This window comes from Acipenser ruthenus, chromosome 50 (assembly GCF_902713425.1).
Source record: "Acipenser ruthenus chromosome 50, fAciRut3.2 maternal haplotype, whole genome shotgun sequence".
Lineage (NCBI taxonomy): Eukaryota > Metazoa > Chordata > Actinopteri > Acipenseriformes > Acipenseridae > Acipenser > Acipenser ruthenus.
In genome coordinates this window covers 621,928-645,067 of record NC_081238.1, presented here as the reverse complement: position 1 = coordinate 645,067, position 23,140 = coordinate 621,928, and the positions used below count along the sequence as shown (strand labels likewise).

Here is a 23,140-nt window from a genome sequence, read left to right as displayed (position 1 = left end):
GCATCCCTTTATAAAAGTGACCCATATAAAAGAACAGAGAGGTGTGGTAAAGCTTAGGGAAGCATTGTAAAGCACAGAGAGGTGTGGTAAAGCTTAGGGAAGCATTGTAGCACAGAGAGGTCTGGTAAAGCATAGGGAAGCATTGTAAAGCACAGAGAGGTCTGGTAAAGCATAGGGAAGCATTGTAAAGCACAGAGAGGTATGGTAAAGCATAGGGAAGCATTGTAAAGCACAGAGAGGTCTGGTAAAGCATAGGGAAGCATTGTAAAGCACAGAGAGGTCTGGTGAAGCATAGGGAAGCATTGCAAAGCACAGAGAGGTGTGGTAAAGCATAGGGAAGCATTGCAAAGCACAGAGAGGTACGGTAAAGCCTATTTTAAAACATGACGAACCAGGGTAAACTATGGCAATGGCATAGCAGTATTCCATAGTACCTTGTATTTTTGGTCTGTCACGTGTATGTAGGCAAAATTATGTTCTTATACAGACCCTTGTCCTTTGAGCTGAAAACGGCAGCGCTGGTTGGAACTGGTGTTTTGAAGAGGCTTAAAGCGAGTAAACATGCACAACGCAAGGTTAACCTGAAAGATAACAGGATCGTGGCACAGTGTGTCGTTTTACATTCACCTCACCTAAGCTGACCAGGGTAAATGTGCACGATTAATTTGCAGAGCGCTGCAAGAAAGAAATCTAGGGAGGAGAATCGCGCGCAGACTGCCCGTCACCTCTCGAGGACGATGTCATGGTAACCGGGGAGTTGTCGGTTTATGAAATGAACAAACAAAAACATATTTCTATATATTTTTGTATGGTAGTTTTTCACTGTTAAATGTTAGGTATCCTGTAATAATCTAATTTACATAATCTAAATTTTTGTAAAGTTTTTTTTAAAGTCGTTCTGTTTATAATGAATTGCATTTTATCCATGTCATTTACGCTGTTTCTAATCCTTCCTTGAATGTATATGTAAGTATGTATCATTTTGTATATATATATATATATATATATATATATATATATATATATATATATATATATATATATATATATATATATATGTAGCAAGTGCTTGTTTTTCGCTTGTAGAAAAAAAAAACATAAACGCGTTTTATTATTCGTGAGGCAGTTTGACCCTCTTGGTTTTCTGTCCAGTCCTTTTGATAGGCTAGTATAAGAGCATCTGTAGAAAACGTTTTGATTAAGCGGCGATTTAAATCAAGTTTATACTTTCACAATGACCTGCGTGTGTGTGGAGCCGTTACTAGAGTCAGAGCCGTGAACGAACGAATGGTGAGGCAACACATGAGTAATAATAATAATAATAATAATAATAATAATAATAATAATAATAATAATAGCTACCTTTTACAAATGAAAATGTTTCAGCCCATTGATAAATGCTACGTGAATGTTGCCCTTGTTCATGTTATTCAACGGCACCCTGGTTCAGTAGGTTGTCATCAGATCTGCACGGTAATGCAGAGTCGGTGCTTGCGCTGTTGCTGTGGTTACAGTGATCCCGTGAGACATGCCTGCAAAATGGGACCACCGCACACGCGTGGGAGCTGCTATCGATCAGCAATTATCAGAAGCGCCTAGGATTGCACCGCAGCCTTTCACAAGAAGGCTGAACACCATTACTCATGCAGTTCCAGGTATTATTATTATTAGTTTATTTAGCAGACGCCTTTATCCAAGGCGACTTACAGAGACTAGGGTGTGTGAACTATGCATCAGCTGCAGAGTCACTTACAACTACGTCTCACCCGAAAGACGGAGCACAAGGAGATTAAGAGACTTGCTCAGGGTCACACAGTGAGTCAGTGGCTGAGGTGGGATTTGAACCGGGGACCTCCTGATTACAAGCCCATTTCTTTAACCACTGGACCACACAGCCGCCTAGCAAATGCCCTTATCCAGGGCGACTTACAATTGTTACAAGATATCACATTATTTTTACATACATTATTTTGGTAAAACATATATGTACAGCTGTGGCTAGAAGTTTTGCACCCCCCTATAGAATGAACCCATTTAGCTTCATAAAGTCTAATGAAACCTGCTGAATAACATATTGAATAACACACCGCTTTGTAGTTTTCCCACATAATGAAAAACCGACTAGAAAAATGTGACATTTCGAAACATGAAATACTACTGTACTACTATTATGGCTTCCGGTAGACTTTTGCAATATCATTGTGTAGTTTCTTTGATTACATGATGTTAAATAAAATGATGTTCATACAGTTTTTTATATCAATCTTAAATTTCTAGTTGATGCAAAACCTTTGGCCAGAGCTGTAGTAGTTTGGAGACTTCTGTGTAATGTATGTAACTATTGAAGCTGGATAATAATAACTATAATTAATAATTAAGGATAATTAGTAGGCTGATCAAATCGATGCTCAGCTTCTCATAGGATTTAGGTTTTGAAGCTGTGTTCATATTTTTGCACAGCAGTTTGATCCATTCCTGGCTTTACTAGGAGTTTAATCAGACACACCTGAGCTTGTTACCTACACACACTGGGGCTGATCAAGCTGGTAGTAAAACCTGGAACGGGTGAAACTGCTGTGCAACAGGAGGCTTATATCCATCCCTGTTTTAGATTTTGTGCTGGTATGGGAGGAGAGCTTGGAGGAACAAGAGCCCAAGGATACCCTGATCCCCAGAGAAGAGCAAAAAGATAAGAAGGCTCTGTGCAAGGAGAAGTGGAGAAAGACATTCCTGTTTAATCTCTGCAGGGCTGGCTTGAGGACGGAGGAGGTAAACAGGACTTTGAACGAAGGCTTTAGCAAACATGTATTTTCATTTTAAAACATACTGTCTGGCACCGTGCTACGCTAGGCCAAAGAATTTGCTGCTTGCAAGCCATACTTTGAGTTAGTCTTGAACCTCTTTGGAGTACCAGACCTCTCTGTGCTTTACAATGCTTCCCTATGCTTTACCAGACCTCTCTGTGCTTTACAATGCTTCCCTATGCTTTACCAGACCTCTCTGTGCTTTACAATGCTTCCCTATGCTTTACCAGACCTCTCTGTGCTTTACAATGCTTCCCTGTGCTTTACCATGCCTCTCTGTGCTTTACAATGCTTCCCTATGCTTTACCAGACCTCTCTGTGCTTTACAATGCTCCCCTATGCTTTACCAGACCTCTCTGTGCTTTACAATGCTTCCCTATGCTTTACCACACCTCTCTGTGCTTTACAATGCTTCCCTATGCTTTACCAGACCTCTCTGTGCTTTACAATGCTTCCCTATGTTTTACCAGACCTCTCTGTGCTTTACAATGCTTCCCTATGCTTTACCAGACCTCTCTGTGCTTTACAATGCTTCACTATGCTTTATTACACTTTGCTGTGCTTTTACTATTTGACAGTTTTACAAGGGTAGTCTTTTAAAACCTTGGTTCGCATGCCTTTAAAACTCAGCCAGCTCCCGGAGAGAGTTCATTGCAATTTTTAATTGTATATATATTTAATTGTCTTTTGCAGGAAGTCACTACGAGTGCAAAGGAGAAGATCCATTACTTTAAAATCAGCGCTCCCTTTGAGGTTCTGGGTTTCTACGCTGAAGAGCTCCGAATGTTGTGCCCTCTTAAGGCAAGTCATTTAAAAAAAAAAAAAAAACATTCTACCAAATTTCTGTTTACACCAGCCAATTCCAACGACTCCTGCATTTTTTTTGACCACAGTTAAACTTTTTCTTTTTCTGATATTTAAAAGTTTAAGCCGTTGACTCCCCTAGATTGTGGTCGTTCTGGGTGAGTTCTGAGTTAATGCTCTCTAATATTGAGTTCAGTTTATGTATTAATTGAAAACTATTAATTTGAGCTGCAAACAGCTGGTTTAGAAAGGCGTCCCTGGAGGGAGGGAGGCAGGATTAAGTTCCAGTTACACACAAGCATGCAGAGAGCTCACCGCTTCACACTCCGTGAGTTACTGTATTCACATCACGTGCAATCACAAGGCTGCTTCAAGCGATCAAACAGCAGCCTCTGAGAGAAAGTGACACAGGTGGGGAGTTTATTTCAGTCTGACTTACAGGTGTTACAGGGCAGCACAGGGTTACAATGCAAGCTTCATATTTAAATACAGTGTAGTTTACAGTCAGTGCAAATAATAATACTACTAGAATACAATATGAACTAGGATGCAGCAAGTTAGGATTACAGCAAGTTGTCTCTATAGTGACAGATTAGCAGTGCAATAGTGCAAGGATAGCGCATCAGCTGAGGATCCAGTAACGTGGTGCTGAGGTCAGGCGAGTCCAGAGCAGAGCAGGAGGGGCGGATCAGGAGATCTACAAGCGCAGTCTGAACAGGGGGGTTTTGTGGAGGCGACGGGAGCAGTGAGAGACGGAGCAGTCCTGAAACTTGTACAAAGTGCAATACTTTTACAGTGGAGCACAATGAAGAAAGGATATACAGATTAATGCACTTCACTAGATTCAAGATTGCTGTTACATTTTTACAGGGTTTTCTATGACAAAAGCCAGCGATTCTTGACTCGAGTGGCTCCTTTATGTTCTCGTTCTTGACCCCAGGTTTGTTCTCGCGTCTACGAGCCCACCACTCTGAAACTGTTGAGGAAGCTCGGGCTCCCGAACCCCTTCTACGAGAACGTGCCCAACCAGCCCCCAAACTTCTACATGTGCCCCTTCAGCCGGGCCAGGTTCAAGAGGTAGGGGCTGCCTAATCCTCACAGCTGAGAATAACTAGAACTCATTCATTGCTGTATTGTATTAATCTCCAGCCATACCAATGACACAGACTGCACAGGCTTTGAGATGATGTCTTCACATCTCATGCACAGCTGTATTCTATGATTCTCCCAGTGAAGTTCCATTACTGGTGCTGTCCAGTTCAAATGAACCTTGTCACTGGTGCATTGTATTACTCTCCGTCCATACCAATGACACAGGCTGCTCAGTCTGCTCGTAACGTACCGTCTCTTTGCTTCTCGCGCAGGTTTCACGGCAGTAAAAATCCAGAGACTTTCTTCACCGCCACACAGAGGCAGAGAATAGTGAGTCAGCTAGACCAGCGGTTCAGCCAGTGCCTTCAGCACACCGGTGAAGACACTGCTGTGGCCAGAAGTTGTGCATCACCCTATAGATATTAACTGATTTTGCTTCCTGAAGTCGAACGAAACCTGCTGAATAATGTTGCGTTAACATATTGAATTACACACCGCTTTGTAGTTTTCCACATACCTAACAAAAAAAAACTGGAAAAATGTGGCATTTCAAAATGTAACATGAAATACTACTGTACTACTATTATAAACAGTACTATTATTATTGAATACATTTTCATATTCTGGATTTTTTTTGTTTCAGGTGTACGAGGTGTTAAGAAGAACTCCCTATGGGAAAGGGAGGAGTGACCAGATTGGAATAAACAAATTGCTGAACAGATTGGTGTTCTCAGCTGCCTATCCTCTTCATGATGTGAGCTGCCTGTCGGATATAACTTGCAGGACAAGCAGTGTCTATATATATATATTATTATTATTTATTTCTTAGCAGACACCCTTATCCAGGGCAACTTACAATTGTTACAAGATATCACATTATTTTTACATACAATTCCCCATTTATACAGTTGGGTTTTTACTGGAGCAATCTAGGTAAAGTACCTTGCTCAAGGGTACAGCAGCAGTGTCCCCCCACCTGGGATTGAACCCACGACCCTCCGGTCAAGAGTCCAGAGCCCTCATCGCTACTCCACACTCCTGCCCTGAGTTCAGTAGCAAAACTTTTGTCAGTGCATAGCAATGTTTCTTTAAAAACTCTGCGTCTGAGACCTATGTAATGCAAAAAACAAACAAATTGAAATGACTTTGTCAGAAGAGCTACAGCTGTAGCTCGATACATTTATCATCTATAACTGAAATCCTCAATCGTGCTAATTTTAGAAATACTGAAACACTGTTTCTAGGTCTCTGTAGCTGATGTCTGCTTGCTCCAGCGGTTTTGAAAAACGGTAAACAGAATCTCTTTTATTTTGTGATGCAGTCTGAGCGTTGCGGCCAGGCAGAGCTTAGTCAGAGAAGCATGGTCTCAATCAGAGACAGCTGTGCCTTTCTGAGAAGCTGCAAGAACACAGGCTGACTGCACACCGAGCCAGAGAGCTTAAAGAGACCCGACACTTTCTTTTTTATTATTAATTATTATTTATTTCTTAGCAGACGCCCTTATCCAGGGCAACTTACAATTGTTACAAGATATCACATTATTTTTACATACAATTCCCCATTTATACAGTTGGGTTTTTACTGGAGCAATCTAGGTAAAGTACCTTGCTCAAGGGTACAGCAGCAGTGTCCCCCACCTGGGATTGAACCCACGACCCTCTGGTCAAGAGTCCAGAGCCCTGACCACTACTCCACACTGCTGCCCTATAGATATATCTATATCTATATGTATATCTATATCTATATCGAGAGAGAGAGAGAGAGAGAGAGAGAGAGCGATAGCTATCTTTATATATATATATATATATATATAAAGAAGACAGGTTGTGTGTCTGTCTGCTCCTTTCTGCATTCGGACCCTGCAGGACCCAGCACAGCCAAACTCTGCACGGCCTCCTCTCTCATCCAGGGGGAAGGTCCAGGGCTGGCTTTGGAGACCAAATTTTATTGCGTAACCCCATCGCTGGATCACTACAGTAGCCGCGGATCTCAAATTAAAGAAACCCACAAAAAAAAAAAAAAAAAAAATGAACAAACATTTAAACAAAAACCATAAGGCTGCCGTTCCCCGATTTGTCATGCATGAAATATTGAAATATTGAATTTCCCCGGGGCAACGCTGGGTACTTCAGCAACTATAAATATAAATAAGAAAACGAGTGAACCAAGAGTACAGCACTTCACCAGTCAATGCAAACATTAGCGTGCTGAATGATCACAAAGTGTTTTAATGGAGTTCTCAATACCTCCGGATGAGTTCACGCTGCCTCTCTCTCTCCTGTCGGTGTTCCACACAGTGTCCCGACATCCTGCCCGATCTCACTGTCCCACCAGAGCAGCTGAACAGCAGGCAGATCCTGGGCCACTACTGGGCAAACTGGTGGAAGTGGTACAAGTACCAGCCTGTGGAGCACATCCGACACTACTTCGGAGAGAGGGTGACTTTCTACTTTGTGTGGCTAGGTATTATTAATTCTTATTATTGATTAGTTATTAATGAGTTATTTAGCAGATGCTTTTATACAAAGCGACTTACAGAGACTAGGGGCAGCAGTGTGGAGTAGTGGTTAGGGCTCTGGACTCTTGACCGGAGGGTCGTGGGTTCAATCCCAGGTGGGGGACACTGCTGCTGTACCCTTGAGCAAGGTGCTTTACCTAGATTGCTCCAGTAAAAACCCAACTGTATAAATGGGTAATTGTATGTAAAAATAATGTAATTGTATGTAAAAATAATGTGATATCTTGTAACAATTGTAAGTCGCCCTGGGTAAGGGTGTCTGCTAAGAAATAAATAATAATACTAATAACTATGCATCACAACTGCTGCTGCAGAGTCACTTCCAATAGACCTTGACGTCTCATCCGAAGGACGGAGCACAAGGAGGTTCAGTGACTTGCTCAGGGTCACACACACACACAGGGAGTCAGTGGCTGAGCCGGGATTTGAACCTCCTGGTATCGAGCCCCTAACCACTGGACCACACAGCCTCATACCAGAGTGTTTATTTAACCAGGCAAAAAAATAAAAAATATCCAGACAATGACGTGAAGTGACAATCCGACTATTAGAGTGTTTATTTGATCTGGCATCAGAAATCGTTTGTGTGAATCCAGCTCTTTAATGGAAACTTAAACTCAGACATTAGGGGCTGGTCTGTTTCAAAGCAATCAGAAAGGCAGGGTTAGTGTAATCGTTTATCACAATGTAATCATTTATTGTATCGAAGAATTATTAGTGGTAAAAAAAACCACACTCTGCCATTTGGAGGCAGTGTGGTCCAGTGGTTAAAGTCCAGGGCTTGTCACCAGAAGGTCACAGGTTCAAATCCCACCTCTGCCACTGACTGCCTCGCTGTGTGTGACCCTGAGCAAGTCACTTCAGTTCCTTGTGCTCCATCCTGCGGATGAGATGTTAAATCAACGTCCTATTGGAAGTGACTCTGCATATAATGCACAGTTCACAGCCTGCCTCTGTAAAGTGCTTTGTGATGGTGGTCCACTATGAAAGGAGCTATATTAAAAAAAATAAAGATGTTATTATTATTAACGTTTTTTTAAAAACACTTTTTCAAAAATACATCTATTCCAATGAATTCAAAAGTTTGTTAAAGTAAAATAAAAAAAAAATCTTCTTAAAACTCAAGAAGGAAGAAATCCATTGATTTAATTGTGAAGTTCCGCAATTTACCCAGAGAAGGATTAATCAATTATTAGCACACCCATAACCCTTACACACGCACGCACGCACGCACGCACGCACACACACACACACACACATTAAGGAGGGAAAAAACATTTCAACAGATTTTCTTCTTCACTGTTGTAGTGTATTTTAGTATTTATGTATTAAGTTTGAAGACTAAGCCCCCTGAAAAGCTCCAGCATCCATTAAGCAGAATCCTGTTTTCTGGTCTTGCTGGCCTGGGATTGCTTCCAGAGATTGACCTGTGTTTTGTCCCCAAGGTTTTTACACCTCCTGGCTGGTACCTGCTTCCCTGGTGGGGATCCTGGTCTTCATATACGGAGCACTTAACGTCTCCAGTGACATCCCAGTGTGAGTATCACAGCCTTCTACCAGCGAGCTCGCCCCCTCACTCTCACAGCCAGAACAACACACCGCACTGGATTGAGAAGCAGGACAAATGACCCTTAACATGAGCACACTGATAGAGCTAATATAGGATTGAATACGCACAGGGGTAACGTGAGAGTAGACAGGTTCATTTCAGCTAATAGTGTGTAAGAGTTATAGCCTTTTTTTTTGTTTTAACTGTATCTTATACTTATGATTCTGTGTGACACACGCATCCACCATGTTATAGAATTTTAACATCCTAGTCTTGCATTTAATGAATTACACATTGTTCCTCACTGTCTTGTAAAGCGCTTTGTGATGGTGGTCCACTATGAAAGGCGCTATAGAAAATAAAGACTGATTGATTGATTGATTGATTGATTGACCTGTGGTAGCTAGAAATTCTAAAAGAAACGTCATAAATTCACAAACGTTTTGACTAGAAGTCTTCTTCCAAGTCTTGAAGGACTTCTAGCTGAAATGTTTGTCGTTGGCCTTGCGAAGTTTCTTAATAGTTTACAGCCATGGGGGTCAGAAATGCTAAAAGAAACATAATGAATTCAGTAGGCAAATGTTATGACCAGAAGTCTTTTTCAGTGTCTTTTAAAGACATTGAGCTTCCAGTCGAAATGTTTGTCATTTGACGTATGAAATATTTTTTTCGTACTTCTTAATAGTGCACACCTACAGTGGTTAGAAATACTCAAATAAAGCTAAAGCATTTTGACTAGAAGTCTTCATTGTCTTGAAACACATTAATAAAGACTTCTGCTGTATTCTTTCTGTGTTCAGCACTGTTGAGTGATACAGTTAATAGTTATTGATGATCACCTGTGGCAGCTCCATTCAAAGTGAAACAACTTCTGTAGGAAATACTTCAATTCGTCACTTGTAGGCAAAAAAAAAAAAACTCTTCCTCTAGGGTGTGAAAGCTGAATTAGATGTCCATGACTGCAAGTATGAATAAAGATAAAAGTCTTGTTGGTTTCAGCAAAATGATCTTTATTTGAAGCCCCAAAAACTTTCCAAAGTTCCAAAGCTTTGCTACAGCTCACATTTCCTGTACTGTTGTAATCCCTCCCCCAGCTGTCCTGGGCTGTCCCTTCCTTCCGTGCTCCAATCAGTAAGGGCGCCCTCCCAGTTTTGTGCCTTTACGTGAGTGAACTGGAATGACATACACCAGCACCCTCACCCCTTGTTAAGTAATAGTTTGAACCAAATCTTCAATATGGCTTTTGATCCAAGCCACAAGCATCACACGTTTCCACCGCCAGTCTGAGACACTTAGCGATGCTTCCTCCTTGTTGGTTTCATTCTGCTGAGCTGGCGTCTTGCTGTTCCGTACCGCTACACGACAGCTGCTTGTGCAGACAGGCCATATATGGGCTTCCATGCTAGTCCCTTTCAAAAATAACACCACGCAGGGACCCTCAGACCCGAACGCCTCACAACTGAGAGTCATTCATGCTTTCCAACAGGGTGATGCAAAGCTTTTTGGCCATAGCTGTTGTTTCCTTAATGCAGATCTGTTTGTGTGTGTACTCTGTGGGTACCCATATAGCAGGAATGAGCCTCCCCCCACCCCCTCCTCTTACCTTGCAGGGCTGAGCTGTGTGAGAGCGGGGACACCTTTAAGATGTGCCCCCTTTGTGACAACTGCGAGATCTGGAGCCTGTCCATTGCTTGTAAACTGACTAAGGTGCGTTCACAGTGTAACTCTGCCTGCTGGCATGGCTTATTATCCAGCACAAACGCCAAGGGATCCTTCAGTCAGTCATGAATCTGTCCGTGGTTGTTGTTATTATTATTATTATTATTATTATTATTATTATTATTATTATTATTATTATTATTATTATTATTTATTTCTTAGCAGACGCCCTTATCCAGGGCGACTTACAATTGTTATAAGATATCACATTATTTTTACATACAATTACCCATTTATACAGTTGGGTTTTTACTGGAGCAATCTAGGTAAAGTACCTTGCTCAAGGGTACAGCTGCAGTGTCCCCCCACCTGGGATTGAACCCACGACCCTCCGGTCAAGAGTCCAGAGCCCTGACCACTACTTCACACTACTGTTAATAGTTATTGAAACCATTGTCCAGTAATTGAGAGATGATATAGCCGTATAAAGTTTTGTAAAATAACCCTTAAGCCCACATTCCGATAGTTAAAACACATTATTGGTTACTGTGTGTTTGAAGAAAGGGGTTCGATACCAGGAGGTTCAAATCCCGGCTCAGCCACTGACTCCCTGTGTGTGTGTGACCCTGAGCAAGTCACTGAACCTCCTTGTGCTCCGTCCTTCGGATGAGACGTCAAACTAACGTCCTATTGGAAGTGACTCTGCAGCAGCAGAAGCAGTTGTTGATGCAGAGTTCACCCCCTAGTCTCTAAGTCGCTTTGGATAATAATAATAATAATAATAATAATAATAATAATAATAAATACACTGGGCTGGGAGGAGGGAATGGTATTTCTCAAAGCGTTGTGTAAGCTTCCCCTGCTGTAGTTCTGCAGTTTGGTTTTGTTTTGTGTTCGTCCAGTTGAGCTACTTGTCTGACCACCCGGGCACCGTGCTGTACAGCGTCTTCATCTCCTTCTGGGCAGTGCTGTTCCTGGAGGCCTGGAAGAGGAAGAGCAAGTCCTTGAGTTACCACTGGAACAGCACCAGCATGGGCTACGAGGAGGTAGGGCTGCCCTGCCAGCCGCTGCACCAGAGCACCGAGGCACCGCTCTGTGAAATCCCTCCTGCTGCTTTGAAATAGGGCTGGATTTAGAAATACTGAAAGAAACTCGGATAGATTCGATGGCCAGTGTTTAGACTGGAAGTCTTTTTCAATGTCTTCAATAGAAATATTAAAGAAACTTAATGCAATGCCGAACATTTTGACTATATCTTCAGTAGAAATACTAAAAGAAACTTAATAAAATTCAATGATAAACGTTTTGACTGGAAGAAAAAACTTCCCCTGATGAAAGTTCCTCACAGTAAAAGTATAATAAAGCAAAGTGAAAGCATGGTAAAGCATAGGGAAGCATTGTAAAGCACAGAGAGGGCTGGGGATGTCTTGGGCGGCCACCCCCTGGTCCATGCCGTTCACGTACAGGTGCAGGCAGCTGTTAGCGTCCACCAGCAGCCCCAGCACCGTCCCCTCGGGACATGTGTCCAAGTTGGGGCCGTAGTTGTCGCAGATCTGGAGGGAGGGAGGGAGACAGAAGGGCTGAGAAAAATATCATCCAGAACTTTATAACGCTCGTATGCTTCACCATACCTCTCTATGCATTGTAAAGCACAGAGAGGTGTGGTAAAGCATAGGGAAGCATTGTAAAGCACAGAGAGGTCTGGTAAAGCATAGGGAAGCATTGTAAAGCACAGAGAGATGTGGTAAAGCATAGGGAAGCATTGTAATGCACAGAGAGGTGTGGTAAAGCATAGGGAAGCATTGTAAAGCACAGAGAGGTCTGGTAAAGCATAGGGAAGCATTGTAAAGCACAGAGAGGTCTGGTAAAGCATAGGGAAGCATTGTAAAGCACAGAGAGGTCTGGTAAAGCATAGGGAAGCATTGTAAAGCACAGAGAGGTGTGGTAAAGCATAGGGAAGCATTGTAAAGCACAGAGAGGTGTGGTAAAGCATAGGGAAGCATTGTAAAGCACAGAGAGGTACGGTAAAGCATAGGGAAGCATTGTAAAGCACAGAGAGGTCTGGTAAAGCATAGGGAAGCATTGTAAAGCACAGAGAGGTACGGTAAAGCATAGGGAAGCATTGTAAAGCACAGAGAGGTCTGGTAAAGCATAGGGAAGCATTGTAAAGCACAGAGGAAAAAGTTTGCCATACATTGCCATTTGTTTTGAATACAGTTTCTTTTAGTATTAAATCCAGCACTATTATTTATTGTTTTCAAAGTGCCAGTATGGCTGGGAAGACGCTATTCATCACCGTTTTGTTCACATGCAATAATTTCTCATTGCCCGCTTTCACTATTGCCCTGATAGAATGAACCCTCCCCCTCTTCACCCTGCAGGAGCCTGTGCTCCCCGAATATGCAGCACTGGCGCCCCGGACCGGCCTGCACGAACCCTACCTCCCCCTCAAGACTCGATTCCCGCGCATCTTCACAGCCTATTCCGTCGTCGCAATGATGGTGAGCACACAGCCCGTGTTAGTTAATTAAGGGATAGGCTTGCTGGTCCAGCGGTCAGAGAAAGGGTCTTGATACCAAGAGGTTCAAATCCCAGCTCAGCCGCTGACTCCCTGTGTGTGTGTGTGACCCTGAGCAAGTCACTGAACCTCCTTGTGCTCTGTCCTTCGGAGATGCAAAACTTTGGCCATAGCTGTATATAGCAAAGTGGCAGTGCACAGCAGGTAAGGTTTATGGGATAAGCTTGCAAGCTACCTTTATGCTAGTGCATCTCCTCACCCTGCTCTCTCTGCGCCTCTCCTCTCCTCTCCTCTCCTCAGCTGACTGTGGTCCTCATCTATCTCGTGGCCATCATCATATATCGCAGCATTGTCACCGTTGTTCTGTTCCGGTCTGAAATCACAGTGCTGAAAACACAGGTGAGAAGGAATCGATCCCACTGTAAAGCACACAGAGGTATGGTAAAGCATAGGAAGAAAACACATGATAAACTAACCCTGATAATAGTTTCCCATAGTAAAAGCACAGCAAAGTGTAATAAAGCAAAGTGAATGCATGGTAAAGCATAGGGAAGCATTGTAAAGCGCAGAGAGGTATGGTAAAGCATAGGGAAGCATTTTAAAGCACACAGAGGTATGGTAAAGCATAGGGAAGCATTGTAAAGCACAGAGAGGTATGGTAAAGCATAGGGAAGCATTGTAAAGCACAGAGAGGTATGGTAAAGCATAGGGAAGCATTGTAAAGCACAGAGAGGTCTGGTAAAGCATAGGGAAGCATTGTAAAGCACAGAGAGGTGTGGTAAAGCATAGGGAAGCATTGTAAAACACAGAGAGGTATGGTAAAGCATAGGGAAGCATTGTAAAGCACAGAGAGGTATGGTAAAGCATAGGGAAGCATTGTAAAGCACAGAGAGGTGCGGTAAAGCATAGGGAAGCATTGTAAAGCACAGAGAGGTACGGTAAAGCATAGGGAAGCATTGTAAAGCACAGAGAGGTGTGGTAAAGCACAGGTAAGCATTGTAAAGCACAGAGCGGTCTGGTAAAGCATAGGGAAGCTTTGTAAAGCCTAGAGAGGTACGGTAAAGCAAAACTAATAAAATGAAAAAAGATAAAAGCATAGCCTACTCATGGGAAAACTGCAAAACTGTGTGGATTCAATTTGCATGGCACACTTTTCTAAGAGGCCCGTCTCCCTCTGTTTGAATCAGGCCGCTATGATCGCTGGAACGAGCGGAGCTGTGGTGCAACTAATCCTGATTGTAATTATGGAGCGGGTCTACACAGGGCTGGCAGTGCAGCTCACACACTGGGGTAAGAGCACAATACTGATCCTGATTAGGGCAGCAGTGTGGAGTAGTGGTTAGGGCTCTGGACTCTTGACCGGAGGGTCGTGGGTTCAATCCCAGGTGGGGGACACTGCTGCTGTACCCTTGAGCAAGGTACTTTACCTAGATTGCTCCAATAAAAACCCAACTGTATAAATGGGTAATTGTATGTAAAAATAATGTGATATCTTGTAACAATTGTAAGTCGCCCTGGATAAGGGCGTCTGCTAAGAAATAAATAATAATAATAATAATAATAATAATAATAATAATAATAATAATAATAATAATAATAATAATAATAATAATTATGGAGCGGGTCTACACAGAGCTGGCAGTGCAGCTCACACACTGCGGTCAAATCATCCTAGTATTAATAATAAATAGTCATTTAACAGATGCTTGTATCCAAAGCGACTTACAGAGACTAGGGGGTGAAGTATGCATCATCAACAGCTGCTGCTGCTGCAGAGTCACTTCCAATAGGACCTCGTTTGTTTTACGTCTCATCCGAAGGAGGGAGCACAAGGAGGTTCAGTGACTTGCTCAGGGTCACGCTCAATGAGTGTGAGATTGAACCCAGAACCTCCTGGTAACAAGCCCCCTTTCTTTAACCACTGGACCACCGAGCCTCCCAACACACAAAGACATTGTAAAAAGACTCCTAGTTGAAGCGTTTGTCGTTGCATGCATCCCGTTTCTTTGGAGTGTTTCTAAGCCCAGCCCTGTTGCCTGTCTGATACCCGTGTTTCTCCCTGCAGAGACCCCCCGCACCCAGTCCCAGTATGAAGACTCCTTCTCTTTCAAAGTCTTCGTGTTTCAGGTGGTGAACCTCTACTCCTCTTCCGTCTACGTGGCTTTCTTCAAAGGCAGGTCAGTCATGCTAGAAAATGCCTCCCTCGCTACTACCTTTGCACAGCAATGTTGCAGTTCCCTGTGCTTTATACTATTCAGTTACCCAGCTTAACTCGGTTAGAGAAAAGGTCATTTGGGAAGGGTTTAGTTAACATACTGTGGTACCATTCTACCATTGTAGCTGCCCTATGCTTGTGCTAGCATTGCCCCTTAGACAGTACAAGACCATTGCATTGCCATTGAAGATCATAGGGTATAGTTAACATACTGTGGTCCCATTCTACCATTGTAGCTGCCCTATGCTTGTGCTAGCATTGCCCCTTAGACAGTACAAGACCATTGCATTGCCATTGAAGATCATAGGGTATAGTTAACATACTGTGGTACCATTCTACCATTGTAGCTGCCCTATGCTTGTGCTAGCATTGCCCCTTAGACAGTACAAGACCATTGCATTGCCATTGAAGATCATAGGGTATAGTTAACATACTGTGGTCCCATTCTACCATTGTAGCTGCCCTATGCTTGTGCTAGCATTGCCCCTTAGACAGTACAAGACCATTGCATTGCCATTGAAGATCATAGGGTATAGTTAACATACTGTGGTACCATTCTACCATTGTAGCTGCCCTATGCTTGTGCTAGCATTGCCCCTTAGACAGTACAAGACCATTGCATTGCCGTTGAAGATCATTTAGGGGCTAGTTAGCATACAGTGGTCCCATTCTACCAGCCTCATCCCATTGTAGCTGCCCTATACTTGGTAAGCTGACAGTTTTCATGGACTAATGCTGTTTTTAACGTCCCCGCAGGTTTATAGGCTACCCTGGGCATTACGGACACCTCATGCAGGTCCGAAACGAAGAGGTAAGGAGCAGGGAAACCCCAAAATGTTTTAATTAGGTTTGTGAAGAATTTTGTTGAGAGGAATCGTATTTGGTTGGACCTTAAACATTGCATCTAGGTTAAGGACAGCAGATTGCATGCCTTGCTTTAGAGGCCCTTTCACCTCAGCAGTGTCTTCAGAGTCACGTCACTGCCTGTCAGTCAATAGAGGGGAGCAGCTGGTTGGTTTATTACAGGAAAAGAGGTATTGGTAAAGCATAGGGAAGCATTGTAAAGCACAGAGAGGTGTGGTAAAGCATAGGGAAGCATTGTAAAGCACAGAGAGGTCTGGTAAAGCATAGGGAAGCATTGTAAAGCACAGAGAGGTCTGGTAAAGCATAGGGAAGCATTGTAAAGCACAGAGAGGTGTGGTAAAGCATAGGGAAGCATTGTAAAGCACAGAGAGGTCTGGTAAAGCATAGGGAAGCATTGTAAAGCACAGAGAGGTCTGGTAAAGCATAGGGAAGCATTGTAAAGCACAGAGAGGTCTGGTAAAGCATAGGGAAGCATTGTAAAGCACAGAGAGGTCTGGTAAAGCATAGGGAAGCATTGTAAAGCACAGAGAGGTCTGGTAAAGCATAGGGAAGCATTGTAAAGCACAGAGAGGTCTGGTAAAGCATAGGGAAGCATTGTAAAGCACAGAGAGGTAGAGTAAAGCCGATTTTACTGTGGGAAGCTTTTCTAAGGGATGCGCTGCCTGACCCTCCCCCCTCCCCTCTCTCTCTCTCTCTCTCTCTCTCTGCAGTGCGGCCCAGGGGGGTGTCTGGTGGAACTGACCCAGCAGCTGATAGTCATCATGATCGGGAGACAGATTCTGAGTAACATCACGGAGCTGGCTGTCCCGTGAGTACAGACTTACATGCATCATGAGAACAGAAGAAAGTTTACAAACGAGAGGAGGCCCCATTCAGCCCATCTTGCTTGTTTGGTTGTTAGTAGCTTATTGATCCCAGAATCTCATCAAGCAGCTTCTTGAAGGATCCCAGGGTGTCAGCTTCAACAACATTACTGGGGAGCTGGTTCCAGACCCTCACAATTCTCTGTGTAAAAAAAGTGCCTCCTATTTTCTGTTCTGAATGCCCCTTTATCTAAGGGGCGTGGGTTTACACTAGGGAGGCTATTGCTAAGGCTGTATCTTATGCATGTTATTATCACGGATTACACCGTCTCTGTGACATGTACCCAATACCGTGTTATATGTAGTTCCCCTGGTGAAAATACAGCTCAGGCTATTGACCTTGGTCACTTTTTTAAGGGCTATATTAAATACTGCATTAAAAGACTATTAAAACACTAGTGTGGAGTAGTGGTTAGGGCTCTGGACTTGACTGGAGGGTCGTGGGTTCAATCCCAGGTGGGGGACACAGCTGCTGTACCCTTGAGCAAGGTACTTTACCAAGATTGCTCCAGTAAAAAACCAACTGTATAAACGGGTAATTGTATGTAAAATAATTTGATATCTTGTAACAATTGTAAGTTGCCCTGGATAAGGGCGTCTGATAAGAAATAAAAAATATTATTAAAGACTACATTAAAGGCTGTATTAAAGACTATATTAAAGACTGCAGCGGTCCTCTCTGAAGCTGCTCCTGTGTCGTCCCTCTCGCTGTGAGGCAGGAAGCTCCGATCCTACCTGCTGAGACGGAGGACCGGGCTGACTGACCACAGCCTGGAGCAGCCCTGGGAGCAGGACTTCAAGCGGGACGGGTTTGATGGGCTGCTCCCGGAGTACCTGGAGATGGGTGAGGAGGAGAGACACAGCACAGCGCTAGACTAGCCTGTCTGAAACAGCAAACAGCAACACAGCACATCCTGAGGCTTTAACCACTGCTGGTCGGTCCAGCGGTTAAAGAAAGGGGCTCAATACCAGGAGGTTCAAATCCCGGCTCAGCCACTGACTCCCTGTGTGTGAGCAAGTCACTGAACCTCCTTGTGTTCCGTCCTTCGGATGAGACACAAAACAAACAAGCTCCTATTGGAAGTGACTCTGCAGCAGCAGTTGTTGATGATGCAGAGTTCACCCCCTAGTTTCTGTAAGTCGCTTTGGATAAAAGCGTCTGCTAAATGACTAATTAATAATAATAATAATAATAATAATAATAATAATAATAATAATAATAATAATGCTAATGCTAATGCTAATGCCCATAAACAAGCTTGCGATCCCTGAACAGTGTGTCTCTCTGGCAGTGCTGCAGTTCGGCTTCATCACGATCTTCGTGGCAGCCTTTCCGCTCGCCCCTCTCTTCGCTCTGATCAATAACTGGATGGAGATCCGGCTGGACGCGCGCAAGCTGCTGCTGGACGTGCGGAGGCCCGTCGCGGAGAAGGCTCACAACATCGGAGTGTGGTTCAGCATCCTGGAGGTGCTGGCCAAGCTGTCTGTCATCAGCAACGTGAGCCACGCAAGCAGGGGCAGAAACACACACCCTTAACCCTGCGGAGATCAGCACACCCCGCTCAGAAACACTCACCCTTAACCCTGCGGAGATCAGCACACCCCGCTCAGAAACACACACCCTTAACCCTGCGGAGAGCAGCACACCCCGCTCAGAAACACACACCCTTAACCCTGCGGAGATCAGCACACCCTGCTCAGAAACACACACCCTTAACCCTGCAGAGATCAGCACACCCCGCTCAGAAACACACACCCTTAACCCTGCGGAGATCAGCACACCCCGCTCAGAAACACACACCCTTAACCCTGCGGAGATCAGCACACCCCGCTCAGAAACACACACCCTTAACCCTGCGGAGATCAGCACACCCCGCTCAGAAACACACACCCTTAACCCTGCGGAGATCAGCACACCCCGCTCAGAAACACACACCCTTAACCCTGCGGAGATCAGCACACCCCGCTCAGAAACACACACCCTTAACCCTGCGGAGATCAGCACACCCCGCTCAGAAACACACACCCTTAACCCTGCGGAGATCAGCACACCCCGCTCAGAAACACACACCCTTAACCCTGCAGAGATCAGCACACCCCGCTCAGAAACACACACCCTTAACCCTGCAGAGATCAGCACACCCCGCTCAGAAACACTCACCCTTAACCCTGCAGAGATCAGCACACCCCGCTCAGAAACACACACCCTTAACCCTGCGGAGATCAGCACACCCCGCTCAGAAACACACACCCTTAACCCTGCGGAGATCAGCACACCCTGCTCAGAAACACACACCCTTAACCCTGCGGAGATCAGCACACCCTGCTCAGAAACACTCACCCTTAACCCTGCGGAGATCAGCACACCCCGCTCAGAAACACACACCCTTAACCCTGCGGAGATCAGCACACCCCGCTCAGAAACACACACCCTTAACCCTGCGGAGATCAGCACACCCCGCTCAGAAACACACACCCTTAACCCTGCGGAGATCAGCACACCCCGCTCAGAAACACACACCCTTAACCCTGCGGAGATCAGCACACCCTGCTCAGAAACACTCACCCTTAACCCTGCAGAGATCAGCACACCCCGCTCAGAAACACACACCCTTAACCCTGCAGAGATCAGCACACCCCGCTCAGAAACACACACCCTTAACCCTGCGGAGATCAGCACACCCCGCTCAGAAACACTCACCCTTAACCCTGCGGAGATCAGCACACCCCGCTCAGAAACACACACCCTTAACCCTGCAGAGATCAGCACACCCCGCTCAGAAACACACACCCTTAACCCTGCGGAGATCAGCACACCCTGCTCAGAAACACTCACCCTTAACCCTGCAGAGATCAGCACACCCCGCTCAGAAACACACACCCTTAACCCTGCAGAGATCAGCACACCCGGCTCAGAAACACATTATAAATTGGGGAGAAAATCTGGATTTTTTTTTTAAAATGAGAAACAGGTCAGTGAAACTGGCTCCAGCCGGGCATTGCAATGCTGGTGGATTCGTCCAGGCTGTAGAGGCTCCAGGCTGAGCTGACGCTTGGCTTGTGTTCTTGCGTCGGCAGGCAGTCCTGATAACGTTCAGCTCCGAGTTCCTCCCGCGCATGCTCTACAAGATCAGCCACGACGGGGACCTGAGAGGCTACGTCAACTTCTCGCTGGCATACGCTCCCCTGGACTACACCGACACCCACAACAGCACCGCGTGCAGGTGAGGAGGGGGGACCCCAGGGGTACAGCACTGCGGCACAACAGGAAAACGCTGCAATCAACTCTGTCCGGTTTCTGATAGTAGTATTTCATGTTAGGTTTCGAAATGTCACATTTTTCAATTGTTGTCAGTTTTTAGTTAACTATATGGAAAACTACAAAGCGGTGTGTAATTCACTGTGTTGACGTAACATTATTCAGCAGCTTTCATTCGACTTCATGGAGCAAAATGTGTTAATTCTAGAGGGTGATGCAGAAGTTTTGTCCAGAGCTGTGCGTTTTATTTCAGGTACCGGGCGTTCCTCAGCGCCTCTGGGGACTCTACGCTGTTCTCCTGGAGGCTGCTGGCCATGCGTCTGGGTTTCATGGTCATGTTTGAGGTGAGCTTTGAAAGCAGTTTTTGGACAAGGAAACCACAAGCTGGGATGTTTCTGAATACAGGCAAGTCCTAAAGCTGGGGGAACGCGAAGCAACTTTGTGGCTTGGAACCTGGTTCCAGGAGACCGGGGAGTCCTAGTTTGAGGTTTGCTGTGTCAAACCCCCAAATCTCCCCCGGTGTGCCGCGCAGCGCCCTGAAACCTCATCTCCTGAAACCAAGTTCCAAGCCGCACAGGGGCTCCGTGATCCCTTCAGCTTAACAGGGAGGTGTTACTGATTTGTGCTGTTTTCAAATTGTTCAGTTTAGACATTCATTTAAAAAAAAAAAATGTCTGCCCTGCCTGAAAACCCTGTGGAAAATAAATAACATTTTAAAGAAACTCAAGTCTGATTCTGATCTTCATTCGAAATGTGAACCCTCATGCGCTGATCAGCTTTGTCTGTCTGTCTGTCTGTCTGTGTCTGTCTGTGTGTCCGTATGTCTGTCTGTCTCACCCCACATGGTGAGCATGATGACTGCCTTGAATCTTTCTTTAGCACCCTTTTCTGAGCGTTTCTTATAAGACTCCCAGCCTCCTATAGACTTCAGATTGCAATTTGGTATAATCACAGTTAAAGCAGTGTGAATATGGACTAGCTTTTCTCTCCCTCTCCCCCCCCTCTCCTCTCCCTCTCCCTCCCCCTCCCTCCCCCTCTCAGCACGTGGTCCTGACGGTTCAGTGTCTGATTGACTGGCTGGTGCCGGACGTCCCGCTGTCTGTAGAGATGCGCTTGAAGCAGGAGCAGCACATCAGCAGGAACCTGCAGGGGGAGGAGCCCTGGATACCCACACAGGTGAGGGGGAGGAGCCCTGGATACCCACACAGGTGAGGGGGAGGAGCCCTGGATACTTACACAGGGGAGGGGAGGAGCCCTGGATACTCACACAGGTGAGGGGGAGGAGCCCTGGATACCCACACAGGTGAGGGGGAGGAGCCCTGGATACCCACACAGGTGAGGGGGAGGAGCCCTGGATACTCACACAGGTGAGGGGGAGCAGGAAGTGGGAGAGTAGGGAGGGAGTGGGGGAGGAGGGAGAGCGGATCAGAGAGCAGATGGAGAGGGGAAACAGAGTAGAGGAGGGAGAAGAGAGGGGAGGAAAAAGGAGTGGGGGGGAGGAGGGAGAAAGGAGAGGGTAACAGAATGGAGGAGTGGGGGAGAAGAGGTGAGGGATTATGACACAGGTGGGGAAGATGAGGTAGAGAGGGTCCTGACGCAGGCAGGAGGGAAATCTTAAACCCTGAAGCCACCTAACCAAGTCTTTGTCCCGTGTCTTGATCTCCTCTCAGAAGCGGGACGACAGGGGTGTCTCGTCGAGCTCCGAGACGGAAGTGTAGGGCTGGGTCTGTCTGCAGCTCCCATTGCAGCCCGAATGAAAGAAACTCCTCAGCCACTGCCAGAGCTAGCTGTACTTCTGATTTATAAAAGACATATCAATGTTTGTATTCGTTTTTTCTTTCTTTTTTATATATATATATATATAATTACTAAAGGGTGATATACAGCGGTCATCCTAATGCAGCGATTCTCAACCCCGGTCCTGGGGACCCTTGTCCTGCTGGTTTTTGTTCCAACCGAGCCCTCAATTACTTAATTGAACCCTTAATTGAACTATAATTTGCCTAATCTGAGCTTTTTAATTATTTTAAACAGTTGGAGGTTCCAAGTTAAATATAAAATTATATAAGCAACTTGAATTCTCCAACTTTTTGTAAGCTAATCAATTAAGCAATTAAGGACAGCGTAATTCAACCAAGAACACACCACAAGCAGGCTGGTTCAGATTTCTTTAAACGTTTTTATTTGGAGTACGAAAAATGTCCATTCACGGCTGTGACCGATGGAGTTGCATATTTCCTCCAGCAGGTATTCCCTTTAAAGCCAGCAGTGTTCTTTTTATGTTTTTTTTTTTTTCATATCCTTCTTTTTAAACAATCTAGTATTTAATTACACCCTTCCTCAATCATCCCCTTTCTTTATTCATCAATTTTGCATTTAACATGGCAAAACCGACTGACCTAGCAGAAACGAAAAAAAAAAAAAAAACACTACAAAAGAGAGAGCTGATCGTTCTATTTTAAAATGTATTACAAAAATCAAACTGAAATATATATATACTGTTGTCATTTTTTTTGTTTTAGTTTGGTGTTGCACGTTTGTTTTCTACGACCAAAAAAAAAAAAAAAGCTGAGACATCAGGACCTGAATTCAGTGCAATGGTGGCATCAACATGACCCAGAGAACATATAAATAAGACATCGATTTCAACACAAAAACAAACACACACACCCCAGTGTAACACTTTATAAAAGAAAGGCTTCTGCCTCTCCCCAGAGACGGGCGCTCCCACTTCATAGCATCTTTGATCCATTCCGGATTTAACTGTAACCTGATCCACACGCTAGAAATACAAAATAAAACTTGAAAAAGACAAACATGTCACTTTTTTTTAAAAATCCACACCCTCATGAATCCACGCTCTGAAACCAGCCATTTAATTCACGAACACGAGCGAACAGGGTATTAGCGACACACACACACACACACACACACACACACACACACACACACACACACACACACACACACACACACACACACACACACACACACA

At 44.7% G+C, this 23,140-nt stretch overlaps 1 protein-coding gene across 3 annotated transcripts; it reads left to right on the top strand.

The window, feature by feature from the left end:
* The first annotated feature begins 1,110 nt into the window (after positions 1 to 1,110).
* Positions 1,111 to 22,954, top strand: LOC117962606 (anoctamin-7-like). 3 transcript variants are annotated; one of them, XM_059015293.1, is made up of 23 exons: positions 1,111 to 1,290; positions 1,454 to 1,655; positions 2,612 to 2,769; positions 3,498 to 3,605; positions 4,549 to 4,685; positions 4,973 to 5,030; positions 5,344 to 5,454; positions 6,998 to 7,163; positions 8,664 to 8,754; positions 10,378 to 10,474; positions 11,329 to 11,472; positions 12,808 to 12,927; positions 13,245 to 13,343; positions 14,132 to 14,234; positions 15,010 to 15,121; positions 15,916 to 15,970; positions 16,734 to 16,831; positions 17,606 to 17,730; positions 18,179 to 18,384; positions 19,965 to 20,110; positions 20,399 to 20,489; positions 21,187 to 21,321; positions 21,816 to 22,954. In XM_059015293.1, exons 2-23 carry the CDS (start codon positions 1,529 to 1,531, stop codon positions 21,861 to 21,863), a joined length of 2,535 nt encoding a protein of 844 aa, XP_058871276.1. In that variant the 5' UTR covers positions 1,111 to 1,290; positions 1,454 to 1,528; the 3' UTR covers positions 21,864 to 22,954. The 3 variants fall into 3 exon arrangements, with proteins under 3 accessions (XP_058871276.1, XP_058871277.1, XP_058871278.1); XM_059015294.1 differs by having other exon boundaries at positions 1,451 to 1,655; XM_059015295.1 differs by lacking the exons at positions 1,111 to 1,290; positions 11,329 to 11,472 and having other exon boundaries at positions 1,351 to 1,655.
* Positions 22,955 to 23,140: the final 186 nt, after the last annotated feature.

Coding starts and splice junctions, on each gene's coding strand:
- LOC117962606 (XM_059015293.1), top strand. CDS start 1,529: ATGCCTGCAAAATGGGACCACCGCACACGCGTGGGAGCTGCTATCGAT. Junction 11,473..12,807: donor CCAGCATGGGCTACGAGGAG/GTAGGGCTGCCC, acceptor TTCACCCTGCAG/GAGCCTGTGCTCCCCGAATA. Junction 15,122..15,915: donor GTGGCTTTCTTCAAAGGCAG/GTCAGTCATGCT, acceptor ACGTCCCCGCAG/GTTTATAGGCTACCCTGGGC.